This window comes from Manacus vitellinus, unplaced genomic scaffold (genome assembly GCF_001715985.3).
Source record: "Manacus vitellinus isolate BGI_N305 unplaced genomic scaffold, ASM171598v3 scaffold_14_pilon, whole genome shotgun sequence".
NCBI classification, from domain to species: domain Eukaryota; kingdom Metazoa; phylum Chordata; class Aves; order Passeriformes; family Pipridae; genus Manacus; species Manacus vitellinus.
The window spans coordinates 2,476,083-2,499,690 of record NW_021939063.1 but is presented as its reverse complement, the minus strand read 5'-3'; the positions used below and the strand labels follow the sequence as shown (position 1 = coordinate 2,499,690).

The window sequence follows — 23,608 nt, the reverse complement described above, 5'->3', positions numbered from 1 at the left end:
ACTCGCAGCTGAGAGAGCAACGGGGTGTGAGGGAACTCGTTGTTCTTCAAGTGAGATAAACACAGACAAAGAATGAAAGGAATTATGTAGGAACTAGGTGATAATTTATTTATAGACCTCTGCAGAAACACTGAAGTTAGCAAATATACCATCTGTTAAATAGTCAGCCTATTCCTGAGTGCATATTAGCAACCTAAATGTGTGCCAAACACCTGATCTTAGAGCTCTTATTTGATACTCTTCTTGACAAGCAACATTATGCTTTATTAGATTATGTCATGTCATGTTATAAAGCTGTGCTAGGTAACAGGAGAACACTGGTTTTGCTCTGTTGGGGTAAATTCCCACCCAGGGCAAAGAGAAGTGGTTTTGAGAGCAGTCAGAATTTCAGAATAACAAGAAAAAAAATAGAATATCTACATTTGTATTCATCCTCAGGTAATTTTTTTATATCTACTTAACACATCTTAGCTTGTAAGTAACAACTGAAAATACACACGACCCCATAGGGAGGAAAATGGATGAAGAAATCTTTGGACAAAATAGAAACTTTATCCCCCTGGACTGCATAACAAAGGGACACCATTTTATAACTCATTACTGAACCCATCTGAATGAGGTATCATAATAATCCATGGGAGATGCTGCCTCCCTGGAGAAAGCATCCAATAAAGACAAAGAAACACTAAGGAACTATTTTTACTTTATTTTCCTTTGTTTTGCTCTCTTGGAGGTTTTTTTGTTAATTCTGTTCTACAATTATTCTTTATTGCAGAGACAGACACTGAATAAACTCACTTTGTACAGTTATCTGTCAAAATCAACTTCACGTAGGGAAAAAAAAATCATTTCTGTTTAAACCTATGAAATTTTGGGGGGTGAGAGTTTGTAAAAGATGGGGTGTGATGAAGACCTCAGAGTCAAGCACTGGAATGGATTGTCTAAAGAAAATTTTTATCCCTAGAAGTTTTTAAAAATGGGTTGAATAAGGACATCAGGTGCTTGTACCTGTCATGGGGGAGATGAATAGATTAAATGATGACTTATCATTTCTTATATTTGTGATTCACTAAGGGATGAAAATCTTCTCTCCAGCACTGGAAAATCCAAGATGGTTTGTAGAACTAAACTACAAACATGTTATGGAAGAGCTCAGACACCTGCATAGGGTTTTTGATACTCAAGGTTGAAAAGTGGAGATTAAAAAAGCAAAATCAACTTTTTCCCCACGTGGCTTTAAACTGAGAGTGGGATTAGGTTGGATATTAGGAAGGAATTCTTGGCTGGGAGGGTTGTGGGGCCCTGGTACAGCTTACCCAGAGAAGCTGTGGCTGCCCCTGGATCCCTGGAAGTGTCCAAGGCTTGGATGGGGATGGGGCTTGGAGCAATGGGGTGGGACTGGATGAGCTTTAATGTCCCCTCCAACCCAAACCACTCCATGATTCTATGATATAACCAAAAGTAGTCCTGCTACCTATAAAACAGTGGATCCCCTCAGAGATCTACTGCTTTTTAATTATTCAAGTCAGGGCCACTTGTCATGGTTTTAATGGAGAAACACAGACAGGTGACACCACCTAAAATTAGAGTAAAAATGATAACATGACATATTGTGTCATTAAACTAAAAATTGCTACCAGCAACTCATTACTTTCCAAACTCTATTCCAATTTCAGAGTCAAGCATTACATAGTTAATTCTCAATTGTCATGAAAACCTTTTCCTGCTCCTGCACAGCACCTTTTCCCCCCCTCCCCTCCTTTCTGGGGTGTCTCATAAATGAAATTTTGTCCTCAGCAATAAAATAGGCCTGATTTTCCATAGTGAAAAGTATTGGAAAGCATTATTTAGGCTGCACAGATTTTCCATACTTCTCAAGAGTTTTTTGGGGTGTTTTTTAACTCAAATTTTGAGTAGAAATTGCAGTTTGTGTTGTACTAGCAGCTCAAGGAAAGTGACGGTAAAAGCAGACGTGACCCTTCCTGTTAGTGCCTGAATCCTAAAAAATCTGGATGTTTTGCACCTTCCCGATATTTTTTTTATTTAATATAAAAAATAGGATAATTTGAGGGTCTTTTTACCCCTTCTCCCAGAGCACAAAGCCTCAGAACAGCCATCCCAAACAAATCCTCATCTAAAGCCTTTGGCAGTTGTCCCAGGGACCACTTTTCCACACCAATATTTTGTGCTTTTCCTTCTCAGAAAACACTGAACCCCCCAGGAAAGAAAAAAATGAGATGGTAAATTTTATCAGAATGAATTTTCAAAATAGATAAATAAATCCACACATTCAGAGACAGGACTTCTAGGTATGAAACCAAACTCCAATTAACCATATCCCAGTTTTCTTTTTCAATTAGTATTACAGGGTGGATTACAACTAAAGAAATTATTTTTCCCCCTATTTTTCTTGGTCTTTCTTGTCTTTTTTCCCTTCCTTTGATTACTCAGAGTGTAAGGCAGAGAACTATCCAGCAGGCAATTAAAAGAACATCAGAGTTTCAACCACTTTCCCAGTGTATTGACAGGAACCATCTATTGTGGCTGTGACAGCACAAGGAGGGGCTACACCTGGTTAATTCAATTCAGTCCCCTCTGAGGAGACAAAGTCTTCATAGGAGACCAATATCCAGGAGATGAAGAGGAGAAAAAGAAAAATTAACTGTGTAAAGTTCAACTAAGGGGGAGAAAATTGATATATTGACATAAATAGCTGAGCCTGGACAGGTAGAAATCGTTATTGCTTTGACCAACGAGAGCTGTTCCTCTCTGCTGAACTCTGGATCAGGGTGTTGTTCAGCTGATGAAAAATGGAACAATTGTTTGAAACAAGAATCTGCAGCAAGGTAAATAAAATAAGCTTAGGGCAAGCAGTTTGTGCCACTGTGGTATAAAGAGATTTAAGGGGAAGCAGATATTTGTTGTGTTAAAGCATATTTTGAATGCATTTCAAGCAATCATTTCCCAAATGACTCTGACAAATAAGGGAATGTTTCTCATTAGGGTGAGAACTGGATCAAAAAGGAAATAATCACTTTTTTTTAAACTACATCTATTGTGTCATGTTTTGTGATTGAATTAGTTAAAGAGAATCAGACCAATAATTCTTCAGCACCTCAGTGAAAGGTGAGAAAGCAGAAGAGATTGAGTGTGGTGTTAAATTTGTTTAAAAAATAGCCCTTAATAGCCATAAAAAATCACTCATGGGACATGGCCACAGACACATTTATACAGGAGATTTCCCTAAAGCATCACATGATTTCCTACTGAAAGTACCCTCTTTGTCCCCTTTAAAAGTAGTGTTAAATTTCAAGTCAACTAAAATCCATCCAGGTGCTGCAGCCAGTTTAGGACAGAGCAGATTCATCAAGAAGACAACATACCTTTATCATCCCTTAAACATCCACTCTGTGGGAGTCCTGATGAGGTTTAATTATCACTTGCATATACAGAGGAACACATCTGCTTCTTATTTCTATACAAAAGGAAACACCACAAAATGCATTATTTTTTTTCCCAACTCCCGTAGTTTAAGAGTCTTGTAAGTTCCAAAAAAAAATGATGCTGGAAAAAGTAATGGAATAATGCCCTGGCTTGGCAAGGAGAAATCATAAATACAGACTCCTGGGGTTAGAGTAGAACTGATTTGTGAAGAAATATCTTGGGAATACCAAAGGACTGGATGATCCTGGAGGTCTTTTCCAACCTTAACAATTCCGTGATAAGAGGTTGGATGGTCTGTTTTTCTGTGCAGTATTTCAATTCACAGACTGATATTATGCCATGTTATTGAATATGTGAATCTGTTACTTTAATGGATTTATCAGGATGGAATTAACAGTAAATCTAATAACCAGGTTTTGTTTTCTCCTTCTCTTTCAAGATCTGGAAAACTTTGAAACAAGGACAAGGAGCACAGTGTCAGTGAGAGAAGGACAAGGAGTGGTCCTGCTCTGTGGGCCTCCCCCACACCATGGAGGTATGATGGATAACCCTACACTGCCTGATTAGCACTGGAATTTATTTGTGCATGAACTATCCGGGTTCACAACAAATGTGGATTTTATTTCTTTAAAAGACACTTCTTAGAAGTCCTTTTTTAATTGTTCTGTGGTTCCTTGAGGGACTAGAACGTGTCATTGTCCTTCGGGTGTGAAGTGGCAAAGAAAGCAGGAAGGCCTCAAAGACCATCTGTGACACATCTCAGCTCCTTCACACCCATGGAATGGCAGAGGAGAAGCCATCAGCTATTCCTTCTGCACCAAAACCACTTCAGGTCTGCATGGAAAGGCTTTTTTAGTGCTTGTCATTTCAATGCTCTAATTGCAATCCCACATTATACACATTAGATGTGTCTTCTGCTCTTGAATACCTGATTTTCTCCTTCCTGATCATCATAGAAAAATTTACATTGAAAGGGGTTTCTGGAGAGCTAAAGTGCCTGATTAAAGGAGAGTTGATTAGATCAGCTTTCTTGATATTTTTCAGTGTATCAGATAGAGAATGAAAAGGAGTTTTCTGAGGAATTGATCTGGGGGTGCCTTACATCTGTCACCATTACCTGCTGCTTCTTCCTCACCATAAGACCCCTGAGACCTTCCTTTCCGTGTGAGGTAAAGTCCAGGTGACACAAAATGAACCAGGGATGGCCTGAGCACAGTGTTCTAAAGTTTTCATCTGAGGCAACCCTAAGTATGGGGCGGAAATTTCCTTTTCCCCCTTTTTATAGCTCTATTACCACCTCCAACATCAGCATTTACAGAGCAATGCAAAGGCTTGAACACGTGTGGGATTTTTTCTTAGCATTTTTTGCACCTACCAGAAGTGAGAGGCCCTTGAGTGATCTTTTGAGACTTAATTTTCCCCCTCCTGGCAGTGACTTCCAAAAGTTTTAAACCACATACCTTCACAAATCTCTTATGGGGTGCTAGAACCCAGAACAAAACTGTTTCAAACCTTCTGAAGTCTGGAATAAGAACTTTGTTTTCCTAACAGAACTACCTGAAGAGGATGGGAAATTTGGAACAGCAAATGTATATTAATAAAGGGGAAATATTACTAACACAGTCACCAAATTGCCTTGTCCTGGACTTAAAGAATAACCAGGTTTTTTGATGACTTATGTCCTGCTTTTGGCAGTGACTACACACCCACAGGAGCTGCGGTTTTCCATGTGCCAGTTCCAAAATCCTCAATTCTTCTTAAAGAAACAGTTATAATTCCCAGGAAAAGGTAAATAGTGATCTGTAAAGAGGATACAGGATATCAGAGAGGGAGAGAAAGCCATCAATCAGTTTAAAGGCCTCAAGTGCTGAAGAGAGAGGCAGTGTCAGCTCACTGGGTGTTCACAGCCATGTGGAAGGAGGGTATAATCCAGGTATAATCCAGGAGATGAAGGGAAAGCTGGTCCATAAGGGCAGAAAAGGCTTGGAAGACTTCCTGAAAAGTATCAGTGGGACAGACAGAAAGACAACACATCCATCCTTGAGCCACTGAACTACATATTTTTTCCTCTTGCTGTAGGGGAAAATTATGATTTGGCAAATAGGACCGAGTAGAAGAAAACATTCAGACCAAACAAATAGTTACCAGGTGAGTTGCCCCACATTAATTGAGCTGACAAAGTGCTGTCCATGAACAAAGCCTTTAGCACAGGGTTCCTGGAGCTGCTCACCAACAGGCCTGGAAAATGCATTATTTGAAATAACAAGTCTCTAAAGAACAGAAACCGAGTTCTTTGGTCATCCATAAACACTGTGTTTAGGGCTCAAAATTATATACCACGGGGAGGAAGTACATGGTGTAAACTCTGATAAGTCATATGCTATCTCAGGATGCTTGGGAAGTTGTTTTTACTGGAAAGATTGTATATTTAGGTCTTTCATTTAATTGGAAGCCTTGCCTGACTCACAATACCTGCAGGAGAAAGGATTGCTGGCTCTGCTTACAGCTCCCACTGCAAGCATTCTGTACAGTACTTTAAATTTGGCAGGAATTAGATGTCAAGGAATTTGGAAGATAAACCACAGCAGCAGGAAAAGAGTTGCCTTTCCTATAATCTAATGACTTGAAGGAAGACAGAAAACCTCTGTGCAGCAGTTGTTTGAAGCAGCTGTTATTAATGTAGTTATTTCGAAATAAGACACACTAAGTAAAACCTCCTGCCAACCTAAAAAAAAAGTCACTACCTGCTTCCTCTAACTTTAGAAGTGACAGAAAGGCAGGAGGCCAAAAAAAAACCAAGGAGGTTTCATTAATTGAAGTTTCCTCCCATGTAACATCAAGAAGTAGGAACAGGCAGGTGGAAGAAGAGCTCAAGAAGTTTTTCTGGTGTCTCTGGTCTCTAGAGAAGTGTTTCACTTCTCTTTCTACCCCTCTCTGCAGAGATCAGGCTTATCTAGTCCTCCACCAGAGCAGCCTGCAGTTAAACTCCCTGCTGAGCTCACAGCAAAGCTCAGCAGATGTTGGGTCACTCAGCTGTTAAAGTGCTTTCCACGATCAAAAAATATCTGAACTATTTAAAGCTTCTGTGTCATTAAACTCAGTTTTCCGATGCAGTTGACAAGGGAAGATGTGCTACTTCTTTTTGTACACATTTCATAACTGAGACTGCATTGATATAGAAGAGAAATTCTTGATCATAGAAGAGAAATGAGTTATTTCAATTGAAGAGAGAAGGAAGAATGTATTAGTCAGCTAAAAAAAATAAAATTAAGAAAAAAAAATACAAAAGGGCTGCTCCAGCAGTTTTCTTGTCAGCTTTAGACCTTTAACTACCACTTAGAGAAAAAAACTTCGCAGAACTGTACTAAAACTAATCTTAAAATTGTACTAAAACAACCCTTAAACCAAGAGAACCTGTGTTATATTATTGTGAACAAATATTAGGACAAGCATGAAAGAAAAAAGACCCACCTACGTTTGTATCTTAGATCAATTAAGACATTAAAAATTAGTTACAGCTAATGAGCTAAAAATCAGAGCCTGTAATTAACTTTCAAAAGCCAGAGCAAAGCTGCCCCAGGTTACCTGATCCAGCCTAAACCCTCCCTCCCCTCACCTATTTGTGCCCCTGCCTCTGCTGTTGTTATTTATGAGGCTCATTAACACACCTTACAGAGTTCAACGTGTGACATCCCTCTGCTTGTTAGGGAGGCTCAGGAGTGCAGGGGTGGGCAGGGAAATTGTATTTTTTCCCGAAACATCTCCACTTCTCTGGCTTAAGTTCTTCAGGTCAGCTGGTTTTCCCTGCATAACCAACACATAGCAATATTTTACAGTTGAAAAATAGTGTTTTATACAGAGCTGTGAGGCAGAGGAAGCTGGAGGAAGCCTTAATTTCTGCAGCTACGCACGAGCCTGACCTGACTCTGATTAAGAAGCTGCTGCCTAAATGGTAATACTTGACACCAGACTATGGGGTGGACTGTTGTTCATTTATTTTCTTAGAAGTGAAGGCTGATCTAAAGCCTGTTCCCTTCAAGCTGGCTCCCCGCAGAGCTTTAAGGAAGTTGCTAATCTTGTTAGGAGCAGCGGGATCACTCCTGCATTTGCATTTATTTGTGCAGAAGAGCTGGGAGCTGAGGCTGTGGGATTTCTCTGTGCTGACACCGCCGTATTGAGCCTGCCTCAGAAAAATAAAACACTCTTAAGGAAGTAGGAGCCCTGTGGACCTGCTTAGAGGGGGGATGTGCCAAATCCTCAGCCAGCCAAGGCTGGGGAAGGAGGTGCACGTGGAACTGGGTGTGTGCAGAGGATGGGATGAGATGTAAAAGGTCTTTGATTTCTGCATTTTACGTGAAACGCTGCACTGGAGAAAATGCATAATCTGAGAAGGTTTGAAGTGTCTCTCCCTTTACAAACTGAGTGCCTCAGTCATGGGCCGAGAGTCCCTTTCTCTCTGCTCCCGTGAATCTTTAATCCAGCTTTCCTGCAGCTCCTGTACAGAAAAACTTGCTTTGGGCATCTTCAACATCATATGAAAAGTGATGACTCCAGAGGGAAAGTTACAGCCAAAAAAAAAGAAAAGAAAAATGAAACAGAGGGGGAAAAAGCCCCCAGAATCTTTGGTGTTGCTAATGGGTACCTTGTGTAAGCCCTTTTATGCTGAAGCCCTTTCCTGGTGGTTTCTGAAATTCAATAATTCTGGGACTGTCAGAGGTATGAAGTGTGATCCCAGCTGCTGCCCATCCCAGAAATCCTGTGGCTAGATGGAAATTGAAGAACAAACAAAAAAATAATAGTAACTATGGTTGTTTTCCCATCAAACAGCTGGCAGAAAGGATTTCCAAGTTCTTTTAAGCTCCTTCATTAGCAGGTTGTGATCTCTTTGTCAGGTTCCCTCTTTGCCTCCTCCCTCTCCTGCTCAGCACTACCTGCCCCAGCTCTGATTTACTCACAGAAATGAATGTGACCCTAAAAGTGACACCATGGGACTTTTGGTCCTTTCTTTTGCTCATTTGATGGATGTGCTACAATCTGAATTCTTCAGATCAACCCCAAATGGAAAAGTTTAAGTTATAGTAACTCCTTTTATGGTGCAGCATTGGATTTTCTATTCTGCTACCTGTTGATTTAACTTCCTAAGAAAAGACACTGTGAAAGGGATTGCTGGTATTATGCCTTAAAAGAGAGGAAGAAAAGTTCCATCTCCAAAGTTTAGTTCCTTTCTCTTGAAATCTCATCCAACTCCCACTGAAGTTAATTAAAATTAGGGTTTCTACAGAGTTTGGTGGAGCTGAATTAGGCTCTAGGCAAACATGGCCTAGGGATGGGTGAGGATGAACCTGCAGTTAGGAGAGAGACAGTGTTTATATCCCTTAGACTGGGGGGAAAAGGGATTTAAATATGAAAAGGAGGGGTCTATGCTTATTCTCAGTTAATGGGAAAATTCATCAGTAGGCCCTAAAGCAATGGTGGAGCACAGACAGTCACAGAAACTTCGGAAAATGAAGTCAACTGGAACCTCCTGAGAACTGAAATCAGGACACAAAAGGTTTGGTTCTCCTTTGCTGATTAATTAATTCACAGGTTGACCTCCTGAAAAATGTCTGCACAGCACAAAGTTGGGTTTAATAGAGTTTTATTATAATCTGTCCTGCCCAGAGAATTCAGCTGCATCACCAGGTCCTGCAGCAGGAATCTGCAGGTCTGTGTGAGGAGGAAAACAGGGGTTCCAGCTGGCAGGAAAAGTTCTCAGGGTGAGATCTGAGGAGATGGCAGATCCAGGGTGTTTGTTCCACACAAACCCCAAGCTGACAGCACACTGTTTAATTGAACACACATTAAAGAATTTACCTTGCAAATCTTCAGCATTTTCTATAGAGTGCCCAACTTGCAGTTTAGAGACCTTCAAAGAACAAGTTGAAATCAGAGTTTTGCCCACACCAGTCACTTTGTCGGTTTGTCCAGACAAACTATAGTCAGCAAACTTTGTGCCTGAGACAGGCAAACAGTCTGTATATCTCTGGAAGACATTTCAGCTCGTGGTTACATCACTTATTTCTAGCTGAAAATTTCTTTCTTCTGTAAATAGATGCTTTAACCAGGCACCTGAAAGTACATGGGCATTAAAAGTGAAAATAGGGGGGTTTATCCTGTGTGTGAGCACATGTTCATGTGCACACGTGCTGTGTTACACTGAATTAATTGTTTCACACTCCATGTTTACTGTAGACCACAAAAAAGGTTTAAGCTGTAATAAACCAGTGCCTGTTGCAGGATTTAGCCAAGTATAGAAAGAGTCATTGATTGCTCCCTGGAGGTGCATCATTTCTAATGAGACTCCTAAAATGTTGGAAGCTGATAACATAAAACTCCACAGAACTAGTGGAGTTTGCAGACTTATTACCATCCTGTTCCCAGGCTGGAACTGAGGGGGGGGAAAGGAACGTAAATAATCTTTTCCGAATGGGGTTGTTGATGGGGGAAATGTGGAAAAATGAAGCTGTTGGCACAACACTGCTGGCTTATGAATTATGCATTTAATTAAGGAAAGCTAAACTGGTAGATTTTGAAACTTCTGATTTACTGTGGCTTCTACAAGGCAGGATTTCAGCCCTGCTCCTGCTGGTGGGTGTTGCAGCAATGTGGAGCAGCAGCACAGCAGGGCTGGCAGGACACCTGAGATGTACCCACCTTGCAGCAGCTGAGGGATGAGCTCTGAACCTGCTCCTCAGTGCCCAAGCCTTGGGCAAAATTTCTTGCCCAAAGGCAAGGTTCTTGGAGAGACATCTGCCTTTCCAGGGTGGGATAGTCAAATAAATCAGTTTAAGTAGCCTGGACTGTAAATACACATTATTGAGGTTTGCATTGTGAAATATTGTATGAAAAAAGGTGGCAGAAAAAGGCCAGGAAGTGAGAATAGGACAAGAACTGCGGAGTAGAATTAAGTATGGAAGATAAGGAGACAGGATCACATACAAAGTAATCACCAAAATACTTCTGTGCAGCTGAGCTCTCCACTTCATGAAAATCTAATGACAAAGCTCCATGGTCCCAGTTTCATTTTTCCATATTCAGAGTGAGGAAAGGAGCTGTAGCACTGCCCCCTCTCAAAAGAGAGATTGTAATTCAGAATAACAATTTAGGAAAATAATACAATAAGTACGATTATACAGATAAACAGTTGGTTTTAACCCACAAAACCCAAATGTATAACCCAGCACCCTGGGGCATGAACAGAGTGGTGTTCTTTGGGCCCTCTGAGTCCAAAGTAAAAGGAGAGGGGAAAAACCTGTTGGTGAGAGTGCTGGTGGAGTCTGGTCAAGAGTGGTGGTTGCAGTTTGGTTGAGAGTGGTGGTCTGCAGCCTTCCTCTGGATCCCACGAGTGGTTAAAAAAGTCCCAAGACCCCAAGATTATCTATCCTCCAGTTCAGGCAGGAATGCCCAGTACCCTCCTCAGGGCAGGGAGTTCCACAATGGGTGTGAGGACCGGAGCACCCTCCTATCTCCAAGCCTCTGAACACCCAGTTTATGGCCTGAGGGGTCAGGCGTGCTCTGGACAGAGGGTGTAAATGGTCTATTGAGAACAGTTTCTGGGCAATGGCGTGGAAGGCTATGGAATACACGGTTTTGGGTTACACCCATCCAGTGATGAACTGGTCCCAGCTGTTCTAACTAGGACATAGACCATTTAAGGTCACTGTGCAGTAAAACAGAACCAGCCAGTGAGAAGCTCTTGACTGTCTTTTGTGTCATGTTGATGAACTGTAGCAATGAGAATGACACGTTGCAGTCACAGCTTATCAATATGGGTGTTGTTCCTGTGTTAGTGAAATTGTTGGGTATTCGTTGCCAAAATGCAGCTCTGACAGAAACGTGCCTTGTTGCATTTGGCAATTTAGCAGAACTCGAGTCAAGGAAGGAGCAGTTTGCCTACACAAACGTTGCTGAAGAGCTTGTGAAACTGTTCAAGAAGCAGATACAGCATGATAAAAAAGTGATTTTTGAAGTTTTGGCTCCCCTGGCAAAAAATGATGTCATTAAACTGCAGCTGGTTGAAGCAGGTCTGGTGTTTTCCAGGCTTGTCCTACACGTGGCTGTTCAACAACGACACCTTGGACCTTGGGGAGGACGGCCGACGCTTTGTCTCCCAGGAAACAGGGAATCTGTACCTGGCCAAGGTGGAGCCCTGGGATGTGGGGAATTACACCTGTGTGGTGACCAACAGGGAGGCACAGCAGAGTGCCAGGGGACCTCCCACCCCCCTCACCCTCCGCAGCGACGGTAAGAGCCTGGGGGGTTTGTCTGCCTAAAAACAGGCAGTGGAGCCATAAAACCTACATTCCATAAGTTTTAGGATGGTTTGCTGGCCCCTTTAGCTTGTTAGTACCTTTGGACAAAAAACTCCTAAAGTGCTGTATCATCATTCTTTGTGAAGCTTCAACAGAACCAGGCGAAGTTTTTCTGGCTGTAAAAACACCCTGAGGAAGAGAAGTAACACCTGACTTAGTCAAAGTTACTCAGGGGCTTTAAAACCATCCCAGAAGGTGTGATACTGCACCAAAGGAGAGGAAGAGAAGGTGAAAATGGGGTCTTTTTGGGACCTCTGACTCAAATTTGGGAGGCATGTCAGGGGTGTAGCAAGGGCGGTGCTGTGGGAGGGATGGTTTGGGAAGTGGGTGTAACAGATGAGGGAACGTCCAAACATTGTAATTAGAAGCTGAATATTGTAGTTAGAATTTTAATATTGCACTTAGAATTTGAATATTGTAATTAGGATCTGAATACTGTAATTAAATCATGGTATAAAGTTGTAAAGCCTATGCAACTCAGGGTGTGCAAAATATTCCTGTGCACCCTCAACACCATAATAAAGGAGGGGGTTTTGCCTTTTAATACTCAAAAATAGTCCAGAGAATTATTCCTCCTGTTTTAAGGCATCAGCTGCACAAAAACAACTGGTCCTGCTCTGGTTGTTGGGAATTCACACCCCTGAACATCCCTATGGAGGTAACAGGCTCCCAGGAAAGGTTGTGCATCAGGACACGATCCCACAGCATGTGCTGGACTGAAGGGAGATTTGAAGTGTCAGGACAGGGCTGATGAGATAAACATGCAAAGGAAGCAGTGCTCAGTGTCACTGAAAAGCAGCCAGAGGATGTCACATGGCACACTAATATTTCTCATCTCAAACCTGTGTCGAGGTTTAAATCCGACAAAGCTTCCTAAATTTATAATCTAACTATAGCTCAAATATCAGCCCCAGAAAGCTGCTTCCAAATGAGTCACTGAGGTGAGGAACTCACCTGCACATGTACAAATACCTCTCTGGCAACACTTTGTAATGAAATGTTCACAGTGAGGAATACAGACATGGGAAATCTTTACATAAAGTTTGTTTTGTAAATTTACCCACCTAAATTTCAATATACTTGTACTGTTTGCAAAGCAGCGGTGACAATCAGGAACGAAACTCTGCATGGAGTTGGATTTCCAGGATAAATAAATCTCAACAGTGCATTATGGAATAATACTTTCACTGTGACACTCTGCTGTTCTGTGACAATCAGATCACACAAGGCAAAGTCATAATTCCCCAGCTCAAAAGTTAATATTTTGGTACAAATTGTGATTGTAAATTCTGAAGATCTTTTCTGACTCTTCTTTATTTTTTTTCATTTTCGTCACCCCATTCCTTTTGTCAGGCTCCTTCTATCAGTCTTTTTATCTTCTCCCATTCACTTTGGTGGCCTCTGGGTTGGGTCCAAAGCTGGCAGCAACAGTGGAAATGTGCAACATCACCCAGATCCCCGTTAAAAATTAAATATAAAATAATATAAATAAGGATATAAAATAAGAACTGGTTCATCTTCAATGTGGAGTCTGGGCAAAGACACTGTGCAGGAAAAGAACTGATTTATATTCATCCCTGCTGTTGCAACGAGTTCCACTGCAAGATGCATAAAAGACATTTAAGAAGTTCAGCTCAAAGTTTAGTTTCCCAAATCAACCCCCAAATCTGCTGCAAAATTAAATGCCCTCAATTGATACTGGATTATCTGGGCTTTATCAGATGTTCAGCCAGATTTTCAAATGCGATAATTCCATCTAATTACATCAGCCTTTCTCGAGTCTGCAGCTCACATTTGGGTGTTTTAAAGAAGTTTGAAGCGTTTTGAAAGTATTTTGGACTGAGAATTCTGTAGTTCTCTTGCACCCAGAATCTATTTATTGTCCTGAGCAGTAACTAAGGTTAAAGGCATTGTTTGTTAACACCTCTTGGCAAGAGATGTGAACTCTAAATTATCTCTGAAACACTAATCACTAAATTCTTTTACATGTGTATATATATATACACCAAATTTTTTTTTACTTGTATAAAGTCATGTTCCTCAACTCCTAAATGTAGGGAACTCACAGATTTCCCAGAAGTTTCCAGCATGGGGTTGAATTCCACCCGGAAGGTTCAATCTGCTCCGTCCTGTGCCGATTGCCATGGGTGGAACGTGAGGCTCTGACGTGATTAATGCCACCCCTTTCTTTTACACCGAAATTCTGTTGTGCTAGACAGGTCTGGGGTTCAACTGGAGTGAGATGTTTTGATGTTCAACAGGTGTGATGGGGGAGTACGAACCAAAGATTGAAGTCCGTTTTCCAGAAACAACGTACGCGGCGAAGGGCTCGTCCGTCAGGCTGGAATGCTTTGCCCTTGGAAAGTAAGAGTTTGCTCTTTTATTAAAATGGGGGGTTTGACACTCTCCTACAAGGAGAAATATTGGCTTTCTTGAATTTGCCCCTTAGAATTTTTTTGGTCAGAGTGCGACTCCGTGAAACTTATTTTTTTAACCTTGGTTTGATGGTTTCTGTGCAATGTGTTGGCAAGGAAATGAGAAAGAAAACTGCACTGTAACTGCAGCTCACTGGATTGCAGCCTGAAGCAGGGGGAGGAGGTGTGGGAAGGGGAGGGAAACCAGAACAAAGATTATATTCCTTGAGAGCAGTTTTAACTCTGAGATGAGACCTGACTCCAGGTGACAGCTTTCAGTGCGACTGCACAGTCACACCTGATATACAGCAAAATAGGATTTCTTTCTGTTTGTGTGACATCATAGAATGATAGAGAGGTTTGGATCAGAAGGGACCTTAAGGATGATCTTGTTTCACCCCCTGCCATGGGCAGGGACACCTTCCACTAGCCCAGGTTGCTCCAACCTGGCCTTGAACACAGCTTCTCTGGGCAACCTGTGCCAGGGCCTCCCCACCCTCACAGGGCAGAATTCCTTCCCAATATCCCATCTAAACTCACTCCCTGTCAATCTGAAGCCATTCCCCTTTGTCCTGTCCCTCCAGGCCCTTGTAAGCAGTTTTTCTCCATCCTTCTTGTTGGCTCCTTCAGGTCCTGGAAGGCCACAATTAGCTCACCCTGAAGCTTCTCTTCTCCAGGCTGGACAATCCCAGCTCTCCCAGCCTTCCCTGCCAGCAGAGCTGCTCCAGCCCTCTGATCATCCTGGAGCCTCCTCTGGACTCACTCATTGCTCACAATTAAATTTAGGGAAGCAGGTTATGTTTCAAGAGCACGTGGACTCTGCAGGATGGATCCAACAGATCCTTCAGGCACCCTTGTCTCCACAGTGGAGCTGAGGAGCTCTGGGAAGCTCTAACAGCAGCCTTTCCTTCTACTGACCCACTTTCCTTGCAGTATTTTTCCAAGTTTACTCATCCTACTCTCCCCATTCCCTGTGTTCAAGGAGCAGGTGGTGAACTGAATCAGTGGAACCAGCCCACCAAAACCAGTCTTTCCAGTGAACATCCCTTTTCCCTGGAAAAGCCAAAACAACCCTCAGATTGTTGACCTCTATTTAGTTTAAGTTCACTTTGACAATCCCTTTTAAGGCTGTGAGCTTTTAAAGTGTTTAGAGCTTTCCCAGAGGTTAAAAGCCTGACTTGCAGACAGCACAAATTAATCAAACGTTCCTCTGGAACCTACGCTGGGAAGGAGAAAAATAAAGCAAATAAAAAGTTAATAAGATCGAAATGGCCTCGCCTTTCAGATGAGATTTCTATATAAACTAATTTTACAGCTAATTTTTATTAAAGGTATGTGCATTTTTTGGCCCAAAACAAGTACCAGACTGGAGCACTCCTGCTGAAGCTGATTTTCTTTTCCAAATACTGTCAAACTACTTCTCTTTAAATACCTCCTTAATTGTGTTTTAGTCCGTGCAGGCTTTACATTTCAAGTTGTCATTTCATATTCCCATCTGTTGCATGGGAAGCAGGGAACAATGAGACATTGGCTGCAGAAAAGTGTTTAAAAAACAGAGTAAATGAGATGTACAAAACAGTGATACCTTATTGAAGGGGTAAAGACGGATCATGTTAATATGATGCACAGATTTTACCATTTTAAGAACATCTTAAGGACAAAAAAGTGAACTGTGAGGACACATAGACAATGAGATCCCTCAGGGAGCACAGTATTTTCTGTGCAGTGCTTAGAAATGGAATGCCTGAGAGGGTTAATGCAGCCTTAGAGTATTTTTTATTCTTCTTATATATATTTTTCTTCTTCACTGCTGCAAACAGTGCTGCCATACTTCCCTGGAGTTCTACTGCCTAAACACCAGTGATCCATGGGCCAAAATCCATCATCCACAAACTCTTTATCCAAGGCTGATGTGCACCGTGTGTTTGGGGGGCTGTTTGTGAGCAGAGGCTCTTTAGTGGCATCACTGGAGAACTTCTCTTGGATTTTATATTTTGTTATTTGTCTGTCTCATATAGAAAAGTATTTTTTCTCTTTTCCTGCTTTTTTTTTCTCCCTGAACACAGCCTTGAACCACATTTGCACCAACACATCGACGTGTGCAAAAGGCTTTATTTTTAAATAAAGCTTTATTTTTAAATAAAGCATTTCTGTGTGAATCAAGCAAGAGGAACAGATTGCAGGTGAAATGCTCTTAACTTATTAGACAAGGAGAGATTTCTCCAGGTATGTAGGTGATTAGTGGCATTGTGAAAAGCTGGAAGTTTCCTGCCTCCAGCTGTTTGCAGTCACAGTCAGACCCATCCAAACGCAGCAGCACCTTTGGATGCTGAAATTCCACTAAAACTGGTCCCTGCTATTGTCTGTTTATGTTAAAATCAATTCAGCCCAGCATTTGTTGAGCTGTACCTCTGATCTGCCACGAGCACTGAGGGTTATTATCTCACTCAGGTTTCAGAACTGCTTTCCCATTATCCATAATTTTCTATATTCCCACTGTTAGTCCGGTGGTTCAGACAATGCTGTGGCTGCTGCTCCCTGTGTTCCGTGAATAACAGAAATCTTTCACGTTAAAGGCAGATTATAGACAACCCGCTGGGGCTTTGGGCTCCAAAAGTCTTAAATGCGAGTAGTTTTACGGTATTTAGAGAAATAGCATCTCTTTTCTATATGGAACAGCAAATCACACCTATTGGACTCTGCTCAAAAGGCACTTCCACGTTTAAAATGCAGGTACAAGAGGCCAGAGTTTAAAACTCGGTTTAAAACACCTTAAAGATGCCTTATTTCTTTTTTCCCCTGAAGGAACTCAAAGTCTCCTTCAGCCTGGCCGTGGGGTACCCTGGGGCAGGGACATTCCACAAAGATCTTTTTGCATTTTACATTAAAATGTCATTCCTGATTTTCACAAATCAGCCCCATAAACTCTTGTTTTGAGGGAAATAAGTATAAAAGGGTTAAAGACTCAGTATTTATCCCTGGGATGAGGGTTTGGAGGGATGGATCCCAAATGTGCTTGGGCCACTTCTTGCCTCTGAACCTGATTTTTTAGAACAGGCACCACAAATATAGAAGGGAAGATTTTGCAAAGTAAATTAGTCCTCACTGGGATGGAAATACAATTGGGTAAAAAATTCTCTAATTAGAGTGCAACTATCAGATGACCTAAACAAGCAAACAAATGCCTCTTGCAGTCAATTCTTTAAAAGAGGGAAAACTGAAATATGAAATAGTGGCTTCACTATTTCGAATCCTGCAGCCTGTGGCAGTTTAATAGAAGAGATGAGACTTTGTGTTCTGCACCAATATTCATTATGTTGACAGTGTTTAATATTATGCCAGTATTAAAAGTCCTACTTTGGATCAAGCTGCATTAATCATGCCATATATCCAAATTATTGTTCCCTGTGTCTTTCAGGGGATTGAGCACCATGGAAAGAATTATGTTCAGTTGAGTTCCTGTGCTTCTATCAGTAGATTTCTCCCAAAATAACTTTTTTTTTTTTTCCGTTGCACAAATAAGAACAGTTCCTGCAATGAAAAAAAGCACAGTACTTTCCATGTCTGGTGCACAGATTTATTAAACTCTGTCTGTGGTTTATGTTTTCCTTCATTCTCCTCTCGAAGGTAGGGAAGTAATCTGTTCAAAATCCCTGCAGATGGGCTGTTGCCAGCTAAGGTTGTAAAAAGCATATGTGAATAACATAAAACAAAATTTCTTTCAACCCAGAATATTCATTTTTCATGGGAAGGCCCCACTTATTCCTCTAAATGTATTCATGGCAGGGTTTTTCTAGTGGTTGTTGTTACAAGGAGATAATCACAGAGCTACAGGGGGGTTCCAATAACCATCTTTACTAAATTTACATAAAAAGACCAGGCTTCACCTCTGGGGTATTCTCAAGTTGTTTGTGTAGGAAGTTATAAAAGGATCTATTACAGGATTTGAAAATCATATCTGTGTGAAGGACTTTTGCCAACACAAGTGAAGTTTGCTGCTTTCATCCCACATAAAACTAACGCCTGAAGGTTTGTGTTTTCAGGGCTCAGCAGATCCTCTCTCACATAGTTGGGGTGAGTAACTTGTGCCTCCAGGAGGATGAGCCACAACACCAGGTCTCAGAAAACTTTGCTGTTTCCCAGCTAAAACATGAAAATAATTCAAAATTGAGTGTTCTAATCACAGTGCTCCTTGGATCCCAATCCTTCCCCGTGCCAGCAGCGCTGCAGACGCCAGAGCAGCTTTCAAACCTCAGCTTTGTCTCATTTGTCTGACAAACCATGGGCTTCATTACTGAAACTGTAGATTTAATTTCGTTTTGAAGGGCCCCCAGATGCACAGGACAAAGGATGAGGCACAGTCTCAATGCATCATCTGGCTGCAAAAAGGTGGCACCTTCATCACCGTGGGCTCTAATGCTGCAGACAAATTAATTCCGTGTTCACTCTGACAACACTTGTCACCAACCACAAAATATTTTCCATCTCCTTTTCTCTCCGAGTTAGTAACTTATGGTTTCGTGATTCTGCTGCCTGTATGGTGGAATATAAATTAAATTAGTCCTCCTAGATGCTCTGAAGGTTTCCAACAAACTGCAGATTTATGTACAAAGACATTCTCATATTTATGAGCTGTTTTCTTATTTACTCAGGTGAAAGCCAGACTTTGGCTATGAAGTGTAATAAATTTGAGAAGTGCATCCATTGTTTCTTTATATATTCCAAAACTTTTTAGCCCCAAACAGTTATTTGTTTTAATCTGGTTATTGGTAGTGACTAAAGAAAAAAAAGACCCACCAGTGGCGGGAACGCCCCAAATCTGCATGAGAAGATATTGGTCTGTGTTGCAGTGTCAGACCCTGGTCTTCAAAGCAAATGATTGTGGAGCATAATCCGACAAAAACCACAAGGCTATATTTATTGAACTATTTTTTTAATATATATTTACCTACACCTGAAGGACAGTTTCACTTCTTAAAGCATCAACTTCTAAATAGATCAGTTGTTCCAAAACCCAGTGTAGTCAATCTAAATTTTAAATGGAAATTCAGAGGTTTGTTGGTTTGGTGGTTTTTTGGATTTTTTTTTTTTACCTTGAAAGGTTTCACATGATCTGGAATAAGAGATGTGAAAAAGAAATTTGGTTATAAAAATGTGAAGGAGCATCAGAAAAAGGTGAAACCAACCCCAAAAGCCTGATTTCTGCAAAATACACTGACTGAAGATGCTGGGAAGTGTGTGATAACGAGGTATCAAGGAAGAAAAGACCTGTAGAGAAGGTCCTTGCCATGGGTGGTGGCAGTGGCTGAGCTGGGGACGCTCCCACACTGCCCCTTTAACCTGGAGCTCGGGCAGATGAGGAGCTGCTGCCCTGACCCACAACTTCCTTCTCCTGATAAACTTGGGGCACTCAGGGCCAGGCTGCCTGGTAGGACAGCAAAGAGCTGATAATTATTTATTGCAACTGTGCCTTTAGACACAGCCAAGGTGATGAACCAAACTGAGGGTTTCCTGGCCTCCTGCTGCAGCTGAAATTCAGAGAGAGCGCCTTTCAAACACCGGCGTGTTCGGCCAAAAACGAGCCAAAGAGCCCAGCTCACCTTGAAACATCCCCAAGGATGTCATTATAAGTCTGTGGCGTGGATAAGGAAAACAGGACAGTGCCTTCAGCTCAGACCTTGCTAAACCTGACTTGACAAGTTGACAGAAAGGGCCTTTTCCCACCAAGCGCTGCCTCTGGCCTTGGTGTCAGCACAGACTCCCCTCGTTTATGAATAGTCAGAGCTGAGAGAAAACAAAGGGCTGAGAGAACATGAAACAGTGAGATGAAGAACTTTCAGGTAGCAGAGAATGTATGAATGCATCTAATTATTGTTTTCTTCTCCTGTGTGGCTGTTAGCTTCCTTTATACAAAAAAAAAAAAAAAAAATTAAAATCCAGAAGAGATGCCTTTAGAGGAAGTAGTTAAATGCTTCTGGCATTCTGAAGTTCTCCAGGAGCTGCTCACCCACTGTTTAATATGCAGGAGGATTTGAAAAGCCAGCCATGCTCCTCTTCATGTCATCAACAGTCTGTATCAATCCAACACAAGGCTGCAAAAGCTCCTCTGGCTATTTTTCCTGCCTGGAGCATGACAATCATGAGATAGACCTAGTCTGGAGCTGTGCTCCTTTTAAATAACTAAAGGTATCTTGCTTTATAAATAACTAACTCGCTTTACAAAAAATTCTGCATGAATAATGTCATGCAACATTAGTCTGGACAAGTTTGCATCTGAAATAGCTTTTGGTCTCCCAGTAAAGGGCAATTAATAAAGGTGGTAATAACAACAGCTCTTGGCCAGAAAGAACTGAAATTTAAACAACTCTTCAGGTCTTGAACCAAAATGGGGAAGAGAAGAATAAAATCTCAGTTCTTCTTCCCAGTTCTTTCACTGGTTAATGGTGCCTGACATGTCCCACTCTCACTTGTAGTAAATTGTTGAGATGATATAAGTCAGAACATGTGTGTGCATGTACATGAGAGTTATCCATACATATAGGGATCCATACAGATATATTTCTGTTGATTTGACATCTGCAGTTACTCCGTTAACACCTGCCCAGCTGTTCAATCCCTGGCATTTGCTGAGCACTCACATTTCTCCCAAATTCTGGTTCTTGCTTTGGGTTAAATCACAGCCACACCAACTCCAAAGGCACAAATCAGGCCCAAACTTACTGAAATACTAAATAATTAATCCATTCTATATCTGTGACTTGATTTCTTTGTCCAACAAGCAAGGATTTGAATTTAAATAATTTAAGGTGTGAGCTGTTACAGTCTCTGCTAAAAAGGAACAAATCCTTTGTAAGTCAGCACTGCAGGCAGAGACCTTGGAGACTGGTCACAAGGACTTTTAATCTCCATGAAAGTTGTGTTTGCCATCACTGTTCATGTTATTCCAAAGGAAAAGAAGTCAGTAATTAGCCAAAGCCTCTGGAAAAAGCTGTTCAAAATCTAAGTTGTTAGAAAAAGCAACTTAGTTCCGTTTGCAGAAACAGAAACTGTGAAATCCGAGACTGTTAATATTTTAAAGCGGTTTTGGTGACGTAATAGATCATGAAAGTGAGGCTTGGATGGTTTGGGATATTACCAGAAATCCAGGAAATATTTATAACTGCCTTCAAACTTCACTATGGTTCGTTGTTTTACAGGATGCATTAATCCAAATATAAATGAAAATGATAGAAAGCTAAAAAAAACCATGAAAAAATAAATATTCCCTTTTGTCTCTATCTCCTCTCAGCCTCAGTGTCTTGTGCTTTCCTCTTCTCACTCAGATTTATTGTTATTTTTAGATCCTTTGAATTCTTGGCCAGTACTTCCTATTTTGGGGAGTGAAAATACCTCTAATGCTGCAGGGAATTAGTTTGCTGTGAGAACCAGTCAATAATTCAGTGCCTCTGTGCTGGTTCCTTTGGCTTGTAAAGTTGTTCCTTCGGTGTCACAGAGTTTAAAAGAAGGTTTGAGCCCTCAGTAAGTTCCCAAGGGGAAAATACAAATTGGCCTAAGAAGAAATTATAGAATTTACTGTGCATTTCATCTCACTGTTGGACTTGTGCTCCTAAATAAATTGAACAGGTTAGAACATCTCTGACTTATGAATTATGCTTCGAAACAGAAATTACGTCTTTTAAAAAATATTATTACTCTCAAAGAAGGCTTTCACATTCTTTTTTCTCTGCTGTAACCACTGTTCTCTGTTTTTCCCTAATGAAACACAATTATTTAGCCCTGTCCCAAGTATTAGCTGGAGGAGGTCCGATGGAAATTCCTTGACAAAGAAAATTCAACCCAACAAAACCAAAGGAGTTCTTGAAATCCCCAATGTTCAGCAGGAAGATGAAGGTTCTTATGAGTGTGTTGCAGGAAACAGCCGAGGAATAAACATTGCAAGAGGTCAATTATTTGTCTATGGTAAGCAGATTAATTTTATTTTCGTTCTTTTTAAAGAGCAGGGTGGGGTTCAGTTGGGTTTTGCAGATGAGGTCCTATTAGCCCCTCACTGGAGGTGTAAAATGCAGGACAGGTTAAGCTGATTAAAAACTGTTTGGAGTGACCTTCACTGAGCTACAGCCTCAGCAAATAAAGATATTTTGCATTAAAACTCTGGTTGGCAGTGTGGGCTGTGCCATGAGGAAGTTGGAAAGGTTAATAAAAGGCAGGAAGGAATCCCTGGTACATTCACATGGAACATTAAAGGCAGAGATTCCCTCTCAGCAGCAGAATTTGTGCTGCCCCAGATGCAGATCAGGGGAGGATTCAGGAGTTTTATCCCTGGCAGTGGAAGGTCATTTCACCTCCTATTGGAGCTCAGCTCCATAAACAGATGAGGGTAAAGCAGGAGAAACTCATTCCATTCCTCCCTCTCCTTCCTGCTGGCTAAAAGTAGAGAATAATAGATCTGGGAAAGAGTTCTCCCTTCAAAAGTAGAGAATAATATTCCTGGGAGTCTGTTCTCCCTCCCCTTTTCACTTCCCACGTGCATTAATTTCCTGTGATCACAGTCCCACGTGCTGCTCCCTCAGAGCCAAGGTGAATTATATGTTCTTTAGTCCCATTGTTAATACCCAGGGAAAGCAACATATTTTGACAGCAATAAGAGTTGAGATTTTTTTTTTCCTTTGCCTCATAAATCTTTCAAAGGAAAAAGAAAAAAAAATTAAACATAGCAGTAAGAAAAATCACAGAAAGAGAGACTGAGCCTACAATTAACATCCATTGAGAAGACTTTGGCAAGTATTTTTCTTTTTATTTTTTTTTTATAAAGTAAATCTCTTTTAATGAAGAGATGCAGCTTTGCTGATAAGCCACCAGCCTCCTGCAGCCATGGCTAATATCAAGATATATGCCAGGAGTAGAACAGTCTGCTGCTTGTGTGAATATTTAATTATTTCTTGGCTTTTAAGGGGTTATTTTTGCTCTCATTGCACACTAATTTTTTCCCAACACCCATCAAGCAGTTCCATTAAAATGAAGTTCAGTGGATTACCTGGACGTGATTGAGAACAGCACAGGCAATTACAAAATTATGATCAGCTAATTCAATCTAAAACAATGTGCTTATTAAATGTGCTTTCTACATTAATTAATAGCTGCTCATTACGAAATACATAAACAGGGCTCATGAAGCTTTTACACGAGATTTTTTTTTGTCCTTTTAGGAGTGGGCTGGTGTGTTATCTACATAATTGATTTCATTTCTCTGCTGGGGTGTTTTTCCTCCATAGGCAGCTTGTCTCCAAAAATAGGGTTCCTTTCCTGGACACTTTCTGCTGCTTCATATGTGATGCCTCCAGTCTGTGCTTTGGGCTCTGAGAGCAATAAAAAAGACATATAATTAAAATTATTGTTAGG

At 41.1% G+C, this 23,608-nt stretch overlaps 1 protein-coding gene across 1 annotated transcript in view; it reads left to right on the top strand.

The window, feature by feature from the left end:
• The window catches only part of CNTN6 (contactin 6), a 75,453-nt gene that overhangs the window by 11,927 nt on the left and 39,918 nt on the right, over positions 1–23,608 (top strand). The window contains exons 2-5 of the mRNA XM_029958251.1: positions 3,884–3,979; positions 11,524–11,727; positions 14,057–14,159; positions 21,984–22,168. Coding sequence (XP_029814111.1) covers positions 3,884–3,979; positions 11,524–11,727; positions 14,057–14,159; positions 21,984–22,168 — 588 coding nt within the window. The remainder of the gene's footprint in view (positions 1–3,883; positions 3,980–11,523; positions 11,728–14,056; positions 14,160–21,983; positions 22,169–23,608) is intronic.